At 36.8% G+C, this 18,376-nt stretch overlaps 4 protein-coding genes and 1 long non-coding RNA gene across 7 annotated transcripts; 2 read left to right on the top strand and 3 right to left on the bottom strand.

Annotated features, from left to right (window-relative positions):
* Nucleotides 1–1,244: 1,244 nt before the first annotated feature.
* On the bottom strand, nucleotides 1,245–2,608 carry LOC110922826 (protein PLANT CADMIUM RESISTANCE 4). Its single transcript, XM_022167028.2, has 4 exons — nucleotides 2,107–2,608; nucleotides 1,955–2,026; nucleotides 1,666–1,878; nucleotides 1,245–1,556 (listed from the first exon to the last, which is right to left on the bottom strand). The coding sequence occupies exons 1-4, from the start codon at nucleotides 2,570–2,572 to the stop codon at nucleotides 1,474–1,476; spliced, it is 834 nt and encodes a 277-aa protein (XP_022022720.1). The 5' UTR covers nucleotides 2,573–2,608; the 3' UTR covers nucleotides 1,245–1,473.
* A 7,499-nt stretch (nucleotides 2,609–10,107) lies between these two features.
* On the bottom strand, nucleotides 10,108–11,412 carry LOC110921802 (cell number regulator 1). 2 transcript variants are annotated; one of them, XR_002582624.2, is made up of 4 exons: nucleotides 10,935–11,412; nucleotides 10,775–10,833; nucleotides 10,477–10,689; nucleotides 10,108–10,401 (listed from the first exon to the last, which is right to left on the bottom strand). XR_002582624.2 is itself a non-coding variant. In XM_022166147.2 (3 exons), the coding sequence occupies exons 1-3, from the start codon at nucleotides 11,218–11,220 to the stop codon at nucleotides 10,345–10,347; spliced, it is 402 nt and encodes a 133-aa protein (XP_022021839.1). In that variant the 5' UTR covers nucleotides 11,221–11,408; the 3' UTR covers nucleotides 10,108–10,344. The 2 variants fall into 2 exon arrangements, 1 of the variants encoding a protein (XP_022021839.1); XM_022166147.2 differs by lacking the exon at nucleotides 10,477–10,689 and having other exon boundaries at nucleotides 10,935–11,408.
* Nucleotides 11,413–11,519: 107 nt separating this feature from the next.
* Nucleotides 11,520–12,558, bottom strand: LOC118489318 (glutathione S-transferase T3-like). Its single transcript, XM_035987138.1, has 2 exons — nucleotides 12,267–12,558; nucleotides 11,520–12,191 (listed from the first exon to the last, which is right to left on the bottom strand). Exons 1-2 carry the CDS (start codon nucleotides 12,501–12,503, stop codon nucleotides 11,628–11,630), a joined length of 801 nt encoding a protein of 266 aa, XP_035843031.1. The 5' UTR covers nucleotides 12,504–12,558; the 3' UTR covers nucleotides 11,520–11,627.
* Nucleotides 12,559–13,595: 1,037 nt separating this feature from the next.
* On the top strand, nucleotides 13,596–14,491 carry LOC110922203 (probable phosphoribosylformylglycinamidine synthase, chloroplastic/mitochondrial). Its single transcript, XM_022166513.2, has 3 exons — nucleotides 13,596–13,790; nucleotides 13,981–14,043; nucleotides 14,138–14,491. The coding sequence occupies exons 2-3, from the start codon at nucleotides 14,002–14,004 to the stop codon at nucleotides 14,489–14,491; spliced, it is 396 nt and encodes a 131-aa protein (XP_022022205.1). The 5' UTR covers nucleotides 13,596–13,790; nucleotides 13,981–14,001.
* Nucleotides 14,492–14,542: 51 nt separating this feature from the next.
* Nucleotides 14,543–16,174, top strand: LOC110922204. Of its 2 annotated transcripts, XR_002582968.2 has the most exons (6): nucleotides 14,543–14,629; nucleotides 14,714–14,830; nucleotides 14,932–15,027; nucleotides 15,127–15,241; nucleotides 15,330–15,685; nucleotides 16,103–16,173. It is a non-coding gene; the product is annotated as an uncharacterized LOC110922204 (long non-coding RNA). The 2 variants fall into 2 exon arrangements; XR_004887235.1 differs by having other exon boundaries at nucleotides 15,330–16,174.
* The last annotated feature ends 2,202 nt before the right edge of the window (nucleotides 16,175–18,376 follow it).

Genomic DNA, 18,376 nt, shown 5'->3' with positions numbered 1-18,376 from the left:
GACAAAAGCTGATCAACACAGTAAATACAAAATACAGTAACTGAAAAGACAGTTACTTTATTACTATCATTTATTACAATAAAAAGTCCCGCCTAAACTACGCGCCAAAAAACTCCTATAAGAGAGGGGTCTATACACAATGAAATTAATCACACCTAGAAAAACACAAAACACCATATCCTCTAGAAACCACTCCCTTTAAAACGCCACAAATGTCAAAGCTTTCACTGAAATGGATCCTTTTTCTGAGAGGGTTAACTCAATAATATTTTGCTGGATGAGATGGACAAATATTCATAAAAAAAAAGAGATTGATGACAGTGATATGCCATCATGTGAGCTTTGTTCTTGATGATTATAGGCATGGAAGAAAGGGTTCAACTAAAGTGTAAAATGCTATTTTAGACTCCATTATTACAAATAGCATCAAGCAAGAGTTGATCTTCAATGACATGCCGCCAAACAAGAATATCACACCAAAAAACAGGATGCCACTAAGCAGCTTCTTCTGAAAAAGACGGGGTTTATGTAGGAAAGTTGGCATCTAGCTAAAGTATTCAAAAAAAGGTTCAAAACGCCAAAACAAATTCAAGAAGATAGAGGCTGATGACAGTGAAGATTCCGAAGAGAAATTAGATTACCATTTTTTATTATTTTAGATTTCATTTTATATTGTTTTGATATCAAGTTATATGTTGATTTGTCAACTAATTCTCTATAAATAAAATAACATTATTATATAAAACGCCAAAAACTACAAACATAAAAAAGCTAGAAGTATGAAAACTGGGAGAACAACTGCTGGCAAAACACCTTTTAAAAGGGTATTAAACGCCAAAAAATTCACTAAACGCCAAAAAAAAATTGGTCTTATTGTAATCTTATGCAAATATTCAAGACTCGTAGTGAATTATTATACAAAACGCCATAACGCCAAAAAAATTAACCAGAAAACTCTATAACGCTAAAAAAATTGTATATGTGACACAAAAACAATTAATTCAACGCCAAAAAGTTTAAAAAATACAACTAACGTCAAAAAAAACTTAGACGCCATAAAATATTATACCGCGTTGGGAAATAAAAGAAGAATGAAAAGACAAAAAAGCCCCTCCGCCCTTCTTTATGACGAGGGACACGTGTTAGGCCAGGAAGCGTTCTCACCATTCTCACACTTTTGAGCGTTTTCTCCTGATCCCGTTTGTTATTTGAAAGTACATTTTGTTTGGAGATTTTTAAACATATTTAATTAGAGGCATGTCTGTAAATAAAAACCTCAAGTATTATACAAAAGAAATAGATATTACAAACACGTATGAATAAGAAAAAGCAAGGGATACACAATGAACGATTCCAGAAATAGCAACAGTTAATAATAATATTATTTCTTGAGCAGCTTGGTTGAGTTTTTTAATATATCACCTTTCTCAAAATAATAATAATAATAATATTATTATTATAAGCTCCCTGAAATCACATCATTGTTTGGTTGGTCGGAGGAGTCATTGTGGTATACTGCTGCATTTGTTGGTTCCTCATCATATTTCCTTGCCACCCTGAAGTCATTGATCACAAATGAGCTAGGTTAACTCAACATGAATTAATTTATTTATTATTTATTATTTATAAGAGGAGATGAACATGAACATGAATGCATATATATACCTATAGCAGGGTCCAAGCCTCGGGCTTTGAGCTCCCGGTATTCTTGACAAAGGGCACACCACTCACAAAAGAAGTGCGTGACCCAGTCTGGTGCTGGTGTCTCCATCAACCCGTATCGGTTCCTGATTTTGGTGCGATACCCGCATGACATGATGCATGGAATGCCAATAAATGAAGCGATTAGACAGTACAGAAGTCCGCTCGTGGTGCACGCTAAAATGAAAGGTATTAGTAACACAATTAATAATTAAAATCTATTTGGATTGGATGAATAAGATAGCTTGCTTACAAGTCTGGCCGTTGTCGACAACCTCTGCAATCTGTCCGAAGGTGATGCAGGGGAAACAAGCGGTTATGATGGCTGCCAAATAAAAAAAAATTATTTAGTGATTGACTGTATGGGTTTGTTTGTTTGATGATATTATTAGAAATGAAAAATACCGTTTTCAGGATCTTCAGCACAGTCAAAGAGACCATTTGTCTTGCTCCATTCCTGAGTTGGAGCAAGGTATTGACTTCCCACGGCAATCCCTTGTGCACTCACAGGAGGTGTTTGATACGGCTGAGCATTTGAGTGGGCATAGTCGTAACTTTGAGTAGTCTGCTGAGGTGGAAACTGGACTGGCTGTGGCTGTGGCTGAGGAGGATATTGGACAGGCTGTGGCTGTGGCTGTGGCTGTTGCTGAGGAGGATATTGGACAGGCTGTGGCTGAGGAGGATACTGAACAGGTTGAGGAGGGGGGTAAGCTTCAGGTTGGGGCATTTTTTCCGGTACGTAAGAGCGAATGTTGCTATTATCAGCCGTATAATTAACAGCATCTTCATGGGGTGATGATAGTGGGTTGTCATGGTGGTTAGGGTACCCATCCGAGGATTGAGTAGGTGGATTAGCTTCGAGACGTCCCATTTTCAGTTCCACACACACACTCACCGTTTGTATTAATTGGTTTCAATGAATTGTGGTGGTTTTATAGAAATTAATAACCGTGGGTGGGTGTGAACATCTGTCTTTCTTTCTTTCTTTCATGGACAAAGTTGACTTTCCTACCATTACAATTAGGAGTTGACCAACGAAGCTCTTCGTTGGCATTCTGCAAGTTGGATATCGACTTCTTTTATACAATACTTTGCTTTTCCTTTTATTTACACAAGTGGCATTTTTAGGATATTTCAAATGCATACAGGAAGGATGGAAGGAGTGAGTCGTGCAGGGGTGGGTGCTTCTATCTCTAAAAAAAAGAATTCCAGCTAATTAATACAAACTCGGTTTTACAAAGTCGTGCAGGAATTAACTTTAAAAGAATCCCAGATTGCTTTTTGAATCAAACTCGAATTATTAAAACTAAAATTACTACGTTTTAATAAAAAGTTTGAAAATATCTTAAAATTCTCTTATTCACTGGTAATTGAATACATATTTATATATATCTCCCTACGTTTTAATAAAAAGTTTGAAAATCCTAGAAACTGTAATAAAACTAAACTTTTTAACCAAGATAAATCAATGGCTATAATGAGTTGATGAAAATTTTGTAATGAGACGTGATATGGCGCTGGAGACGATCATAGCGTCCGATAACACCATTACAGTCAGCGCTATGGGGTTTAAATTTTGATTATTCGCGAAAATCATCACGCCACCCGTTGTCCTATTTTCAATACATCCAACCGTTGAACGGTCACTTTATTAGAAAAAAAATTAATTCCTTAAATTTCTATATAAATACAACCTTTTCACCTCTTTTTTTTTTTTTTTTTTTTTTTTGAAAACCTATACTCTCTACCACCATCCACTCTCTCTTTATTTTATAAAAAAAAATCTTGTTTTTTTATACCATGTATCCCTACAATCGCGGTTTTGTTCCTCCGTGTTTCAGTGCGGACACGAACCAAACGACCAATCCTAGCCAACCCGTTTCTTCGGTTCCCACTCGACCCACCCCCTACAGATCCGGGTTTGTTGAGTACAATAAAAAACAAACCGGCTTCATCAACCTATTGAACCAACCCCTCTCATGGTACCAAAATCTATATGGTTAGAACCCGAATCACAACATGGGAGGGTTTCGGGTTGTTTCAAGCCTTCGGCTCGCCACTACACGAGCCTGACTTCGTCCCGGATACACAAACGGAGCCACACCCGATAGAAGAGGAGGCGCAAAAGAACAAAACCACATGCAACCATAAAAAGAAAACCGAGAACTCGAGCTTGGCTAGACATGTCAGAAGACCCCGAAATTGGTAATATTTTTAAAACTTTTTAAAGGGTTTTGTTGTTAAAGTTTGTATTAGTTTTTTTGTATCATTTTTAGCAAACAAGCAAAATAAACACGTGTTTTGGAGACAATCCAAGAACTATTTTTGGGGTTCATGGGTAGGGGGAGAACTACCAGCTACCGAATTCAATATCGGGCAAGTGGACCGATATCAACAAAAAGTGTACAAATTTTCAATCACTTTACCAACAGGTAAAAAACGGATGGAAAAGTGGCCAGAACGACGAGGACAGTATGCGGGCCAAGCCACTCAAGGGAATTTCCCCTACTTGAAGTGTTGGCAAATTCTTCGTAATAGCTCCAAATGGGCCAACGTCCCTACCACGGTAAAAATTTCTTGGGTCGATCGGCAAATAAAAGGTCGTCAAAGAGATCGAAAACCACCGAGTCGGTTGAACCTGAAACACCAACGTCCGACGCTCGAAATACCGACTTAAACGATGTTAATCCATTATTCACCGGGGATGAAGGGGCGGATGAGCTGACGGAAGAGCTAGCACGACCACCCGGTAGAAGAAGCGGTGCAAGATCGAGGAGGACATAGTCATCGTCGGTGGGATCCGGCTTGACTAATGCGTTTTCGGAGATGAACCAGCGCATTCAAGACATACGCGACCTAGGGGCTCAACGTATGCATGAGAACCGGGAATTGGTCAAGATTATGCGGAATAAACAATGGGAGAAAAGACTTTGAATTCTACTCGAAACCGTACGACCACCTAACCTGAAAAGCGTTGCAAATGGCGATAAAGCAAAATGAGCGAATCGAAAAAAAATATATAATCTTTGAGTTTTAGAGTTTTTTTTTAATTTTATTATAATTTTTTTTACTTTTTGTAATGATTCTTAATTTAATAAAATGGTTTTTTAATTTTTTTTAATGGTTTTCAATTTTATAAATTTAGAGATTAATTATAAAAAAAGAAAATTAATAATTGAGTGATGATGGGGGTATGAGGTTATGACTACACCCTCTTGTAATATTCTTGCATTTTTTCGCCAATTGTCGTATAACCCCCACCAAAGAGCGGTTTATGACTACCCATGTTTTTGTTAGACGTGACTGGCATGGGCAAAAACAAATAATCATCGTTGTTGTCTTTTTGTATAGTTGCACTTTTTTAAAGGAAAAAAGCTTTTGTATACTTTACTAATATTTTAAAACACATAATTACGTTTTATTATTTCTATAACTGGAGCATAGTGTTGCCATAATTAAAAAAAAAGAGTTTTTTTTAACTATAATTGATCAGCCCACACAAAGTTTGTGCCAAGAGGGCATTCGCTACCAGTTCTTTTATCTTTTTTTTTTTTCCCTAAAAATTCGTAAAATCATAAGAAGTGTTAATTCAATTATGAACCATTGATCAAAGGCAATTGATAACTAAGATGAAGAGATTGCAATGCTGATTTTTTTCTTGCTCAACCATTTTTTTTAAACATGGAAAATTAATACGTACTACATTTGTAAAAAAAACTATCCCAAAAATCAATCATTTTTCATCTATAATATGAGTATGGTATGTTGGAGGGTTATAAAAAGAACAGCGTTGTATCTAAAAGGCCCATTCTATACACACCCCCCCCTCCTTCCTGATTACACCCCCCCTTGTGAAAGGAAAACTGTCGGTCCCACGCAGGCCCCACCTGTAAGTATGTGAGAGGAGGGGTGTGAAAAAAGTAAATAGGGGGGGGTGTAGAAAGTAGCACCCTATCTAAAAAAGTGTAGGTTGTTGCTATGTGTACCAAGAGCTCGAGGTACAAGAGTCTTTTTTATTACAAATTAAAATCGGCAAATTGGAAATAAATAATCTCACCTAACTCAATTTGGCCGATAATATTCCCAAGTCAGTTATTGGCTGATAATAATCCAAACTGGTCAATTTTTTTTTGTAAAATAGTCCGCCGTTAAAATAGCTTAACGGAGTTAAGTTTTTTTCGAATTACAAACCGATATTTTAGTGCTTTTGATCAGAACTAGGATACGAGTCGATTGATGTAAAATTTACCTCGAAATACTGCCCCAACCCACGAAAACGGTGCTTCAATTCGGGTGTTTAAACTTGCAATTAACAAAAATCAAGCCATTTCGAGCACAATTTCGAGGTAAGTTTTAAATCAATCGACTCGTATCCTCGTTCTGATCAAAAACCTAAAAACATCGGTTTGTAATTCGGAGAAAAACTTAACTCCGTTAAGCTATTTTAACGGCGGACAATTTTACAAAAAAAATTGACCACTTCGGATTATTATCGGCCAATAACTAACTTGGGATTATTATCGGCCAAATTGAGTTAGGTGAGATTATTTATTTTAAATTCGCCTTAAAAATCTGAAAAAAAAAAAATCATGAATTCCTGATGATAATTGTAAAATCCTGACACACCCGTAGGCCCGTACCAGCTTTTGATCCTGTAATGCAATTTTCCAGTTATAGAATGAAGATTGCTGAAAAAGCATAATAAATCGGTTCAATTTAATGATTAAAGTAATTTAATTAAAGACAATACAATATCTTTTAGTGATAATTTCATTGATTTTTGCATATTATTGTTGATTTCTATATAATATATTGTTGGAGGATATGAGAACTATATTACACGATGATAAGACAATTACACAACGTTGGGGAATATGGGAATTGTTGATCATTGCATTATAGCTTGTAGGAATTACACATCCAACTTCAACTATCTTTATAAGCATGCACAAACAATTTACATGGACATGTTAGCGGGTATGTTAAGTGGATATTGTTTAGAAGTTGGTATGACTTTATAATTTTTGACTGAGTGCAAAGTTAAATTTTTTACTGGGGTAAAATCGTAATTTGTCAGAAGCTAAAGTGATGGAAATACTATAAATTTAAACCAGGTGCAAATTCGTAAATTTGCGCAGGGGTAAATTCGTAATTTTGAACATGGAGCAAAATCGTTATATAAATTTGAATTGAGGACAAAATCATAAATTTAAGCTGGGGGCAAAACCATAATTTTATTCGGGTTATTGGATTTTAATAATCCTAAGTTTTAGCAGTGGGCCGATAATAATCCCAACTTTAAAAATTCTCTCCAATAATCCCAACTTGTAAAAGTTTGGCCCCATTGATCCTTTTCAAACATATAAGAATTTGGTCTTCTGAATAGATTCAGTTACACCTAGAGACTCATTAATTGATTTAAGTGCACCTATGTTAGAAAATGATTAATGGCGGCCAAACTTTTACAAGTTGGGATTATTGGAGGGAATGTTAAAAGTTGGGATTATTATCGGCCAACTGGTGAAACTTAGGATTATTAAAATCCAATAACCCATTTTATTTTGAACGGGGCAAAATCAAAAATTTGAACTAAAGGCAAAATCGTAATTTTTAGTTGGAGCAAAAGCATAATCTTATTTTGAACTGGGGCAAAAACGTAATTTTGAGCTGAGGGCGAAATCATATTTTTTGAAACGGGGGCAAAATCATAATTTTAGATTAAAGACAAAATCGTAATTTTAACTTGAGAGTAAAATCATAATTTATTTTGAACTAGGGGCAAAATTATAATTGTGAACCGAGAGCAAAATAGTAATTTATAGCTGGGGAAAAACTATAATTTTATTTTGAACTAAGGGTAAAATTGTAATTTTAAACTTGGGATAAAATCATAATTTTGAATCGAGGGCAAAATCGTAATTTTTAGATGCGGGCAACATCATATTTTTATTTTGAACTGGAGGCAAAAATGTAATTTTGAACAGAGTACGAAATCGTAATTTTAAATAGGGATAAAATCTAAATTAATTGGAACAATACGGGAGTGCCAGGGTGCCAGGCAGCAGCCTGGCACTGTTCCTCGAAATGGTTTTTATATGTATAGTAAATATATGTATCTTCTATATATAATAAATAAAACTTATTGGGGGACAGGTGTCAAATTGTTAGACCATTCTTTTGGTGTTTTTCCCGCTCAATTGATTGGATCTATTTTTACTTGGACCAGACCCATATCACTACGACCCATATTACTTTCTCCCTTTTTTCTCTTTCATCAAACTGAAAACCCTAAACACAATCTAAACACAATCTGACCGCCACAAACTACTTTTCTCTTTCATCAAACTGAAAACCCTAGACACAATCTGGTAGCCACAAATGAAACAACCCATAAGACTGAAGCCGCCACAAGATGGAAGTCTGGTAGCCACAAATTGAAGAACCCATAAGCCGCCGCCACAATCTGGTAGCCACAAATTGAAGAACACAATCTGGTCTCCATTCTAAGTGTTGTATAGAAAACACAAAGACGCGACCGATCTTGGTAAGTTTTTATTGTTTGGCTAATTCTAGGGTTTCAGGATCGTTGGGTTTTTGAATGTTCATGATTGAAGTCTCATCACCTATTCGATCGCTTTGCAACTAAACCTTAGATCTCTGCTAAACTAAGTTATGATTTTGGTGGTTCCCTTTTCTGTTTTAGTGTTTTATGCCGTATTTTGTTTTAAATCGTTATGGTTTCTCGCGTTTCTATTTGGTTTATGAATGTTTGGGGTTTCTTAAATGCCGTAAATGATCAATATCCTTTGCAATGGTTTTCCATAACTTTGTCATCTGATGTTCAAGTAAAAAAAACATTCTATATCCAACGGTCCTTTTCACTTTCCAACGGCTATATGTGGAAGCGGTGACTCCTCCCCGATTTATAACCTTGCTGTACGGTGATAGGGGACGTCAGCGGTGTTCCTCGCGCGGTGAAGGGGTTTGTCACACCCCGACCCGCAACGGAATGGTACGTGGCAGACTGATTGCCCATAGCTTTTGACACTATTATAAGTTTAAATATTTAAAGCAACAATATTAAATTGTCACACATAACATAGAATTCAAATATTAATACTAGGTTACAAAATCCAATAATTAAAAGCAACATATCATAACCGGTTTATTACTAAGGCAATCCTACATGTCTTCAACTCAAAATCCGCCCACCCTTGTGTACCTGTATCACGCGTAAAAGACTTTTGGGTCAACAAACATGTTGGTGAATAGATTCGATTTTTATTTAAAAACGTTTTTTTTTTTGTTTTATTATTTTTAGAAAACCTTATTTTATAACATGTGTTATCAAATGTGAAACTAGGTTTTTCAATATAACAAGAATTCAACACATATCTCATAAGCAACACAAACATAACAATATTAGTAACCATAGACACATAGAGATTCAAGCCTCGAAAGGCGAATCTAAGAAACAATGATGGCGATACCGAGTTTGACCCATGGCCGTGGGGAAACGGTCAGCCAGGTGGATCCACGCGAAACCTGTGACACAAAGCGAGTAACACATAGATGCACGTATATAAAAACAATAGAATTTAGCAACAAGTGACACATAGAAACACATCGAATAGCAAGTTATCAATTTAAATAATAAATTTGAAATCAAGCACGAGATACACCCCAAAAAGAGTTAATGGCAAAAAGAGGAAAAAGAGTCGAATATGCTCACAGGTTGCGAAGAAACGTTCCACGAGAATTATCGCACGAACTGGAATAGGTGGAATCTAAAATAATAATCGAAATCACCCTAAGATATAATTAAACGAAATACTTAAGGAACGGACAAAATATTAAATAACAAACTAAATAGACTGAACAACAAGACTACAAAATTGAGTTCTCTTATTTATTCAAATAATACATCGTTCTAATATGTTTAGATACCCACTAATATAACCTAGCCATTTCCTACATATTGGTAATCTATAAACATGTTGTTTATTATGTCAGAATTAAGTTTACACTCAATTGTTTAAAATAAAACGCCAGGGTACCATTTATAAATATTGCTAGTTTATATAGTAAAGTTAAATACTTCTTTTTTTTCCCTTTTCTTAAAAGTCGTTCACAGGTAATTTAGTTTGTCCACAAATTCATAATAAACCTTGTTTATCCCTCCATACCAACCATAATAATTTTTATTCTAAATACATGATTGGTAAAATAGAAAAAAATGAGTATTTAACGTACATGCTTATAGGTAGATATAATAACCACATAAATCAAATAGGAAAACTGTTATAACAGAGGCCCCCGTCTGGTATCGGGTATATTTGTCTCAGATGTTTCGGGCTTCAGGCATACTCGTCAATAAACATATATGGGGGTGAATGATCTTTGCCATACTTGCATGACTATAGATATATTTCGTTATTTTCTCTTACAATCAATGCAGAATAAGAAAAGCTACAATGATAAATATTAATAAGTTTAAACACCTTATGAAACAAAAAAAAAAAAAATCCAAATACATTTTAGTATCGATTATAAAGATGATAGATGAAATATGTTGTAATAAATAATAAAACTGAAAAAAGAAACCATATTGTTTAACCCATATTCTTTGGTTGATTGGAGGAGTCATAGTTGCACAATTAGCCATTTGTTGCTGCTGCTTGGATAAATTTCCTTGCCATCCTGTAAAATATAATCAATGTCAAAACTAACGTACCTAGAGCAGGGTCCTTAGTTGCCTATATATATTATTATTACCTAGAGCAGGGTCCATGCCTCGGTTTTTAAGTTCACGATATTCTTGACAAAGGGCACAATACTCGCAAAACAAGTGTATTACCCAATCAGGTGCTGGAGTCTCTAACAAGTTGTAGCGGCTCCTAATCTTGGTGCGATAAGTGCACGACATTATGCAAGGAATGCCGATAAAGGCTACGAGTAGACTGTATATCAGTCCGCTAGTGCCACAGGCTACACCAAAGAAGACATTGTAATTGAACCAATCTTTTGATTGTTGTAAGATTAAACACAAGACTAAAATGTGTAATTAGCTTACAAGTTTGGCCGTTGCGATCTGTCCAAAAGTGACGCACGGGAAACAAAGAGTCATGATAGCTGTAACACCAATTGAACAAAATGACCTCATATTGGGTTTCATAGTTTGAAGAAAAAAAATAGAGAGAGAGAGAGAGAGAGAGAGAGAGAGATGAAATGACCAATTTCCGGATCATCGAAGCATTCCAAGAGACCAGTGGTCCATTCCTGGACAGTCGGCGGTGGATACCAATTTGGAGTTGTAACTGGCGGGGGGGCATAGCTGTACATTTGAGGAATTCCATGCTGAGGCTGGTAAATTGCAGGTGGCTGCTGAATTTGAGATGGAGGAAGAGGTTGTTTAATTTCATGGTGGTTTGTGTATGGTGGGATTTGAGCCGGATAGCCTTGTGATGGTGAGTACTGAAATGTGGTTTCATCAGGAAGAGTCTCTTCTACACGGCCCATTTTGCTCCAGACATGTATGTATGCGGGCCTAGCTACTTGTATAGCACTGGCTTTCAGCCTCTACTTGTGTATTCTTAAATATCATATTCATCATCCATCATCATCATCAGAAGAAACTAAGGGTGTAAGGGGTGCTCACCTAAGAGGTGAGTCCCCTCTCTTACACATAACCAACCAAATAGTGTCACGTCAACTCCCCTCTAATACTCCCCTAATACCCCTTTTTGATGGCGGCACTCCCCTCTTAGGTGAGTTCGATTTTTTTTTTTTTTGTAAAATTATGGATGTTTATAAATTAAATAAAAGACATTTCATTAAATTTAAAAAAAAATACATTCAAACTAGAAAATAAAAAACACATTCAAAGTAGAAAATAAAAATTACATTAAAACTAGAAAATTAAAATTTTAGAAATCGCATGGCCACCCGTACTTGTTAGCGATTTCGCGCTTTCGGGTGAGGATGAACGGCAACATACTTGGCGGAACATCGTCGTGCGGCTTAAGGAATGTTTTCATATCTCGATCGTAATTGTAGTTTTTCATCGTCTCGCGTTGTTCCGATATGAGCTCGCGAGCCTCCGACTCTCTTTTTTTCCTCAATTCGATCGCCTCCAATTCTACCGCTTGCTTCGCTTCTTTCATGGCGGTGTACACTTTGAATTGTGCCGCCAACTCGGCCGAGCTTCCCTCGGACGATGTAGCTTGACGCTTGTCTCGCCGTTGTGGTCTTTGTGGCGAGGGGTCTTCGTTCATATCCGGTATCGAAGGGTCCACGTCAACGGGCTTTCTTTTATGTGCCGAACCTTCACCTTCCTCACCCATCAATGGGACTTGGGCCCATTTCTCGTGTCTTCGAACGACCTCCCACGCCTCGATGTGTTGAAAACCGTTCGGAAATCTATCTTTAAATTCTTTTAACGCGACTTTCATCACGTCGAGATCCTTACATCCGCTTCCTCGTGTGCGATCCTACATGTTATAAAAAAATATGAACTTAGAAAAAAAAAATTAAAAATATACAATGTTAAAAAATATAATTTTTACCGCTTGTTGGTATAGGCCGTTGAAAAAGTTTATTTTCGTCATCATCGGGTTCCATTTAGACCGTACTTGATGAACGGTCCGGTTACTTCCACCGACAGTTTTGTTAAAATGCTCTAAAATCTTACGCCAAAAACTATCGCGGTTTTGTTGATTGCCCTTTTTTTTGTTGGTAGAACAATGTACCCACACCTTCGCCAACGCCTCTTCTTGGTCCTTTGTCCATTTTTCGCTCACCATTTTCCCCTTTTTATCCCGAGCGTCATCTTCTTCGTTGCCCGCGTCTTCATCCACATTATATTCATCGTCCTCGTCCTCGTCGCCCAAATTTTGAGTTTCGGGCACTACCTCATCGTCCTCGTCGTCGTAAACAGGTAGAGGACGTTCGACATTTCCTCGTGTAGATGGAACTTGTGGGGAACGAAAAGCATATGGGTCGAAGGCGGGGGATTGAGGAGGAGCGTCCATTGATAACAAATTTTGAAAATAGCCGAAATTGGGTTGTTAGGTGTTGTAAAACGAGGGGTGTGAAGGTTGTTGGAAAAAAAACGGGGGTTGTGGTTGAGCATTTGCACCGCTCGAACCATCACGAGACGGTTTCGAGACCCGTCCCTTAGTTTTTTTCTTGGCCTCGCGGGGTTGGTTCTCCATTGCTCGGTGTGAAGGGGGTGTGGTTTGAGAGTATAAAAAATAAAAAGTGAAGTGGGTGTGGTTGGAGAGTATAAAAAATGTGTGAGAATGATATGGTTTGAGTATAAAAAATGGAGTGAATGAGATGGTTATTTATATATGTTTAAAAAAAGTGAATTTTTTTTTAAAAAAATCGGACCGTTGCTTTTTGACCGTTCCTCTTTTCTCGTGCAAATTAACTCGGTGACTCCATGCCTAAACCACCCCCCGATTCGGGTCCCCGCATTGATGGCGGCGGTGTTCCCGATCGGAGACAACCCTCACCGCACCCACTTCCCGCGTACACCCCGTCCACCCTAATATATATTCTAGTATTTCCAGGATCTCACTCCTATTGGCTTTTCATTTCGAATTTCCATACTTCATTACATTAAAGTAAATTCTTTTAAAACATAACAAAACTGGAACTTCAATGATTTATACAAAATCTTTAAGCACCCTCGCATCTATATATATTAATAAATGAAAAGGATTTGGGCCATGTGGCATGTGATGGTGGAACCATTTGCTGAGGTGGCATGTTATGGTGGACGATTTAGGTGGGAAGCAATTATACACAATATTGCTAATATCCACGCGGGATCCGAATAGGATTCGGTTCGACCCAATAATCCAAACGGATCCTTTATATATCGTTCTTTTACTCATTCTTCTCTATGACGCTTCCACATTCCACAAACCCTAAAAACCAACGTTGTTCATCATGTTATTTGGTTCAGTAATCCTTCATCAAAATCTCAAACATGCTTCTTCCGTTTCTCTACATCCACCGCCTCTCACTCTGCTTCCCCTTAACGCCACCACTCCGATCAACTTCCGGCGATCAATCTTTCACCGGTAAATGTTCCAACTTTCTTGATTCTTTTCATCTTTACATATTTCATGCATTTGATCAATACCCATGTATTTTTTTATCACATAACTTAATCAAAGTTCGATCTTTCTTTATTTTCAAGCATTTGATCAATACCTAAGTGTGTTTTTTATCACATAACTTAATAAAAATTCAATCTTTCTTTATTTTCAGTTGTTATTTGTTCATGCCATAATGCCTGCATCGTTAGAGATCACAGCAGCAGAGTTCTTACAAGTATGTATCTTTTTATCCATTAATAATTCTTTTCAACAATTGAACTATATAAAGTTTATTAATTGGAGTGTTAACAATTTATATTTGATTTTAGGGTTCAAAAAGTTGTAAACTTTACTTGCCTAAACCCTTACTAAAGAGTAGAAATTCCCATTTGCTGTTCGGTTCGACTCACCGTAAAAGAAACAGTTCTGTGAGAGTATGCAGTCAAGGTGTTCGACGAAATGCGTCTGACAAAATCCGGGCTGTGGTGTCGGTGGACTCGCAACAGTTAGGTAGTGTGGATGATTTCGAAGCCGAAAAAGTGATTCATTTTTTTAGAACTCCGTTGATTCAAGATAGGGCGATGGATGAGTTGCTCAAGTCGGTTCAAACAAAGATATCGGATAAGATTGTCGGGTTGAAAACCGAACAGTTTATAGGAAGTAAGTTTGTTAAGCTGTTTTAAAATATACTTACCTTTTTATGAATTGAAGTTGATTTAAAGGTGTTTTTTTTTTGCTCCTAATAACACCCTGGAACTACTATTGTCACCGACAATGTAACTTCAGATGGGCTTACAACATTCATTGAGAAAAAAAACTAGGTAAGAAATGGATTCATGTGTTTTATTTGATTGTTGGGTGTCTGTTTGATCATTAAACTAAGTTTTCTTAATATTTTTTTATAGATACGTGGACTAATTTAGATTTGATGATGTGCTAAGAGTTTCCAAATACTTACATGGGGAAAACACTATCGGTTCAAACGAGGGTATAAAAATGTCATTGATGAAGCTATTCACCTGGTAAGGCTCAAGATACAAAAGTTAGTGACTTCATTAAAACAATAAAATCTTAAAACATGTTTAAAAAGTCTATTGTCGCATTGACTTGTCTTCTTTTACAGAACTCTGTTGGTGAGGAGTTACATTTGGCTATTGAGACCATTGGCCATGGAGCACTTAAGGAGAATCATTGGCTTAATGTTGGTGCATATCTCAAGGTAGGTATTCTTTGTTTTAGATCTACCAAACACGTTTTCTTTTGACAAACGTTGAGTGTTAGTAAAGTTTGTTTTGTCTTTATTGTACTTCATTTGCAGGTCAACCTAGCGGAATTAACATTTTGACCGATTTGGTAGATGAATTGCAGGAATCGGGTGTTGTTGTTGAGCTTAGATTACCAATAGATCAAAATCATTCGGATCTTAAAGGAGGGTATGCCAATTTAGTATTTTATAAGTTGCATAATAATTACTACATATACCTTAAGAAATTTTACAATATTTAAGTTGTTTGTTTACAGATCTTTTTGTGAATATGGTGAAGCAGTGTTGAAACATTTGGAAAATAAAAGTGAATCGGATCCTACACTTCAAAAAACTCGTGTTAACTATGAAGGGATTCGGGTTTCCGGCTATGGTGGTTGGTTTCTTCTGAGACTTTTTCGTAACCCTGTTTTGCCCCTTAACATTGGGGTAAATTACAAGTCATGAAATCAGTTATCCACAATACTAAAAAATCTAAATAAACATATTAAATTTTTTTAGGCCCTAAGTAATGAGGATGTGTTAAAACTTGGATTAGAGGGATTTCGGTTGCAAATGAGTTCTCAGCTTTGGATGTTTCGGCATTGGTGAAATTTGTACAACAATACTGAAGGTTGACTTTTCTTTATTTTCTTTTTTTTTACAAAAGAACTATTTTCGACGATTTTTTGTAAAAAGGAGTCATTTGTTGTTTGTGTTTTGAAAGCTATATATCGATAATGTGATAATATTTAACAAACTCATATATCATAAATCTTGGGATGTCAAAGTGGAATGTATTCAATATGTATAACTTCCATCGTATTAACAAGTATGCCAAAATAGGTGGGTTGGGTACTGGTTCGAAAAAGGTTCGGGTCAAGGATTGTGTGCTTGGCATACATGACTTGCAGTTGAGCCAAACATTATGGTCTTCTTAATCAATTTCTTAAATGGGTTAATGAATAAATAACTTTTTCATTAATTAAACTAAAAAATGATAGCTAATTCTATTACTTATTGCATGCGTTGATCTTGATTTTTGCTAAAGGTACAAAGGAAATAGAAAGGGACTTTTAACGCAAGATAATTAAAGTTAGAGATTCAACAAACAAAGGTATGTTTTAATTTAGGCAAATTGGAAAATAATAATCCCACCATTGTGAAATTGGCCAATAATAATCCCAAGTCAGGAATTAGCCACCAATAATCCCACCTCGTCCATTTTTGGAAAATAATACTCCAAATGCTGACGTGGCACTTTTGTCGTTTATTGACTGTGGATTATTATTTTCCAAAAATGGACGAGGTGGGATTATTATTGGCTAATTCCTGACTTGGGATTATTATTGGCCAATTTCACAATGGTGGGATTATTATTTTCCAATTTGCCTTTAATTTAAAGTACACGTTTATTAATCATTCATAACTATGTATATATTCCAGATGAATGCGTATGAAAAAGAGTTAATTCAAAGAGTTCCATATACTAGGAATGAGCATATGGTACTGGTACCTGATCACTACCGGTGTCGAGTTTCCCGTACCAAATCATTTTCTGTACCTATTTGGTACCCACTTATTGGTGTTTTCGGTACCGGTTCGGTTGGATACCGGTATTTAACCGATTTTTACCTTCAAATACCAATGTCGTACCACTGTACCATACAGTTTGTAAACTATGCAGGCTGGAAGGTGAGACTTTGGAACACCTGTTTGTGTCATGTGACTTTGCGCGGTCCATTTGGGATTTTATCGCAAACTGGTGCAGGATTCCGGGTATGTTTTGGTTCAGCATAACAAATGTGTTGGAGGCCTGGAAACATGCCAGAGGGTCGAGAAAAGATGGAAGAAACTTATAAACGCTGTCGTTGAAGTCGCTCTTTGGAGTATTTGGAGACACCAGAACGACGTGGTATTTAACCACAAAATGGGTTCACTTGAAGGCATAAAAGAAGATATAAAACAATTGAGTTACCTCTATATAAAGAGAAGGTCAAAGGCTGAAGATTTGTCATGGCTGCAGTGGTGTAGTTTTAATTTACAAGGCTTTAAATGTGTAATTTCCTTTCTGTTTGGTGAACTTATGTACTTTGGTGATCGACTAACTTATTTGTTGGTCCTAGATGAAATAAAATGGATATTTATTTTTGTTACATAAAAATATTTCCAACCCGTGAGTATTCACGGGTGATAACCTAGTTATATATTAATCAATGTACGCCCTATTTAACTCTTCATTTGTTATAAGACCATCATCACAAATGCAAGATGCTAATGCACCTATAAATTTATCTAGTCTACTATGAAGAAACACGGAGCTAATTTTAAGTATTTAGTTGGGTTTATGTTTAATCTTCTTAATCCTTCCTGAGCTGATACCTTGATTTTCCTGCAAAACACTAAACACCCTGTTAAGAGGAGGGAAATAGGGGGGGTTCTCCTCTTAACCACTCTCCGGCGTGAGAATAAATATATGTTTTGAGGAAATGACCGTGTGGTATGGTGGGGCGGGGGTTTGGGGCATGGGTTGACACGTGGATATGGGCACTCAATACACAAACCCAAGTTCACATAGGGGTATGGTGGGCGTGGCTGGGTTATATATAAACCATTAAAAACTACATAAACATACATAATAATTACAAAAAAACATAGTATCAAAATAAAAACAATCATTCTTCGTCGTTTTCGTCGGTTTCGCACCGTCGTCAGATGATGACGACGATTCACTTGAACTTGAAGAACTCATGGCAAGATTGTGTTTTATATGTTTGATATTGTGTGAGAAAAATGTTAAATATGGTAAGGTATTTATAAAGGAAAAAAGGTTTATTTTTTTTAAATAATGCCCAACGGCTAGCCCAAACGGCTAGTTTTGTTGGCCAATCACATCCTGCCATGTCAGTCTCGTAGCCCCGCCCCATGCCCGGGCTGAAACCCCTGCCAATGTGGCCACGCCGAAACCCAAGCCCACCCGGGGTGGTGACTTGGGCGTTTATGGCCAACCCACGCCCCAACCCCCGCCCCATACCCCACAGTCTAAGTGTGTGATTAGTAGTGAGAGAGCAGAGAACAGAATAAAATTAAGCTGTACATGAAGGTCCCTATTTATAGCTGGAGTAGTGTAGAAGGAGATGGGCTGATGGGCCTTGGGCCTGGAGTCGACAACAAGGAATATCCTTTTTGTCCCTTCTGTCATGGCCGTTAGCGTTTCTAGAAGGCTAATGGAGCTAGCGTACCCTGAGTGGAGCCACGTGTCCTGGTTGTGAGGGTTTTCATCCAGGATACTAAGTGTAGAATTTGAGCTTTAACTTTGCTTAGG

This window comes from Helianthus annuus, chromosome 17 (genome assembly GCF_002127325.2).
Source record: "Helianthus annuus cultivar XRQ/B chromosome 17, HanXRQr2.0-SUNRISE, whole genome shotgun sequence".
Classification (NCBI taxonomy): Eukaryota; Viridiplantae; Streptophyta; class Magnoliopsida; order Asterales; family Asteraceae; genus Helianthus; species Helianthus annuus.
Note: the sequence above shows the minus strand (reverse complement) of the source record. Positions and strands in the feature narration are given on the sequence as shown.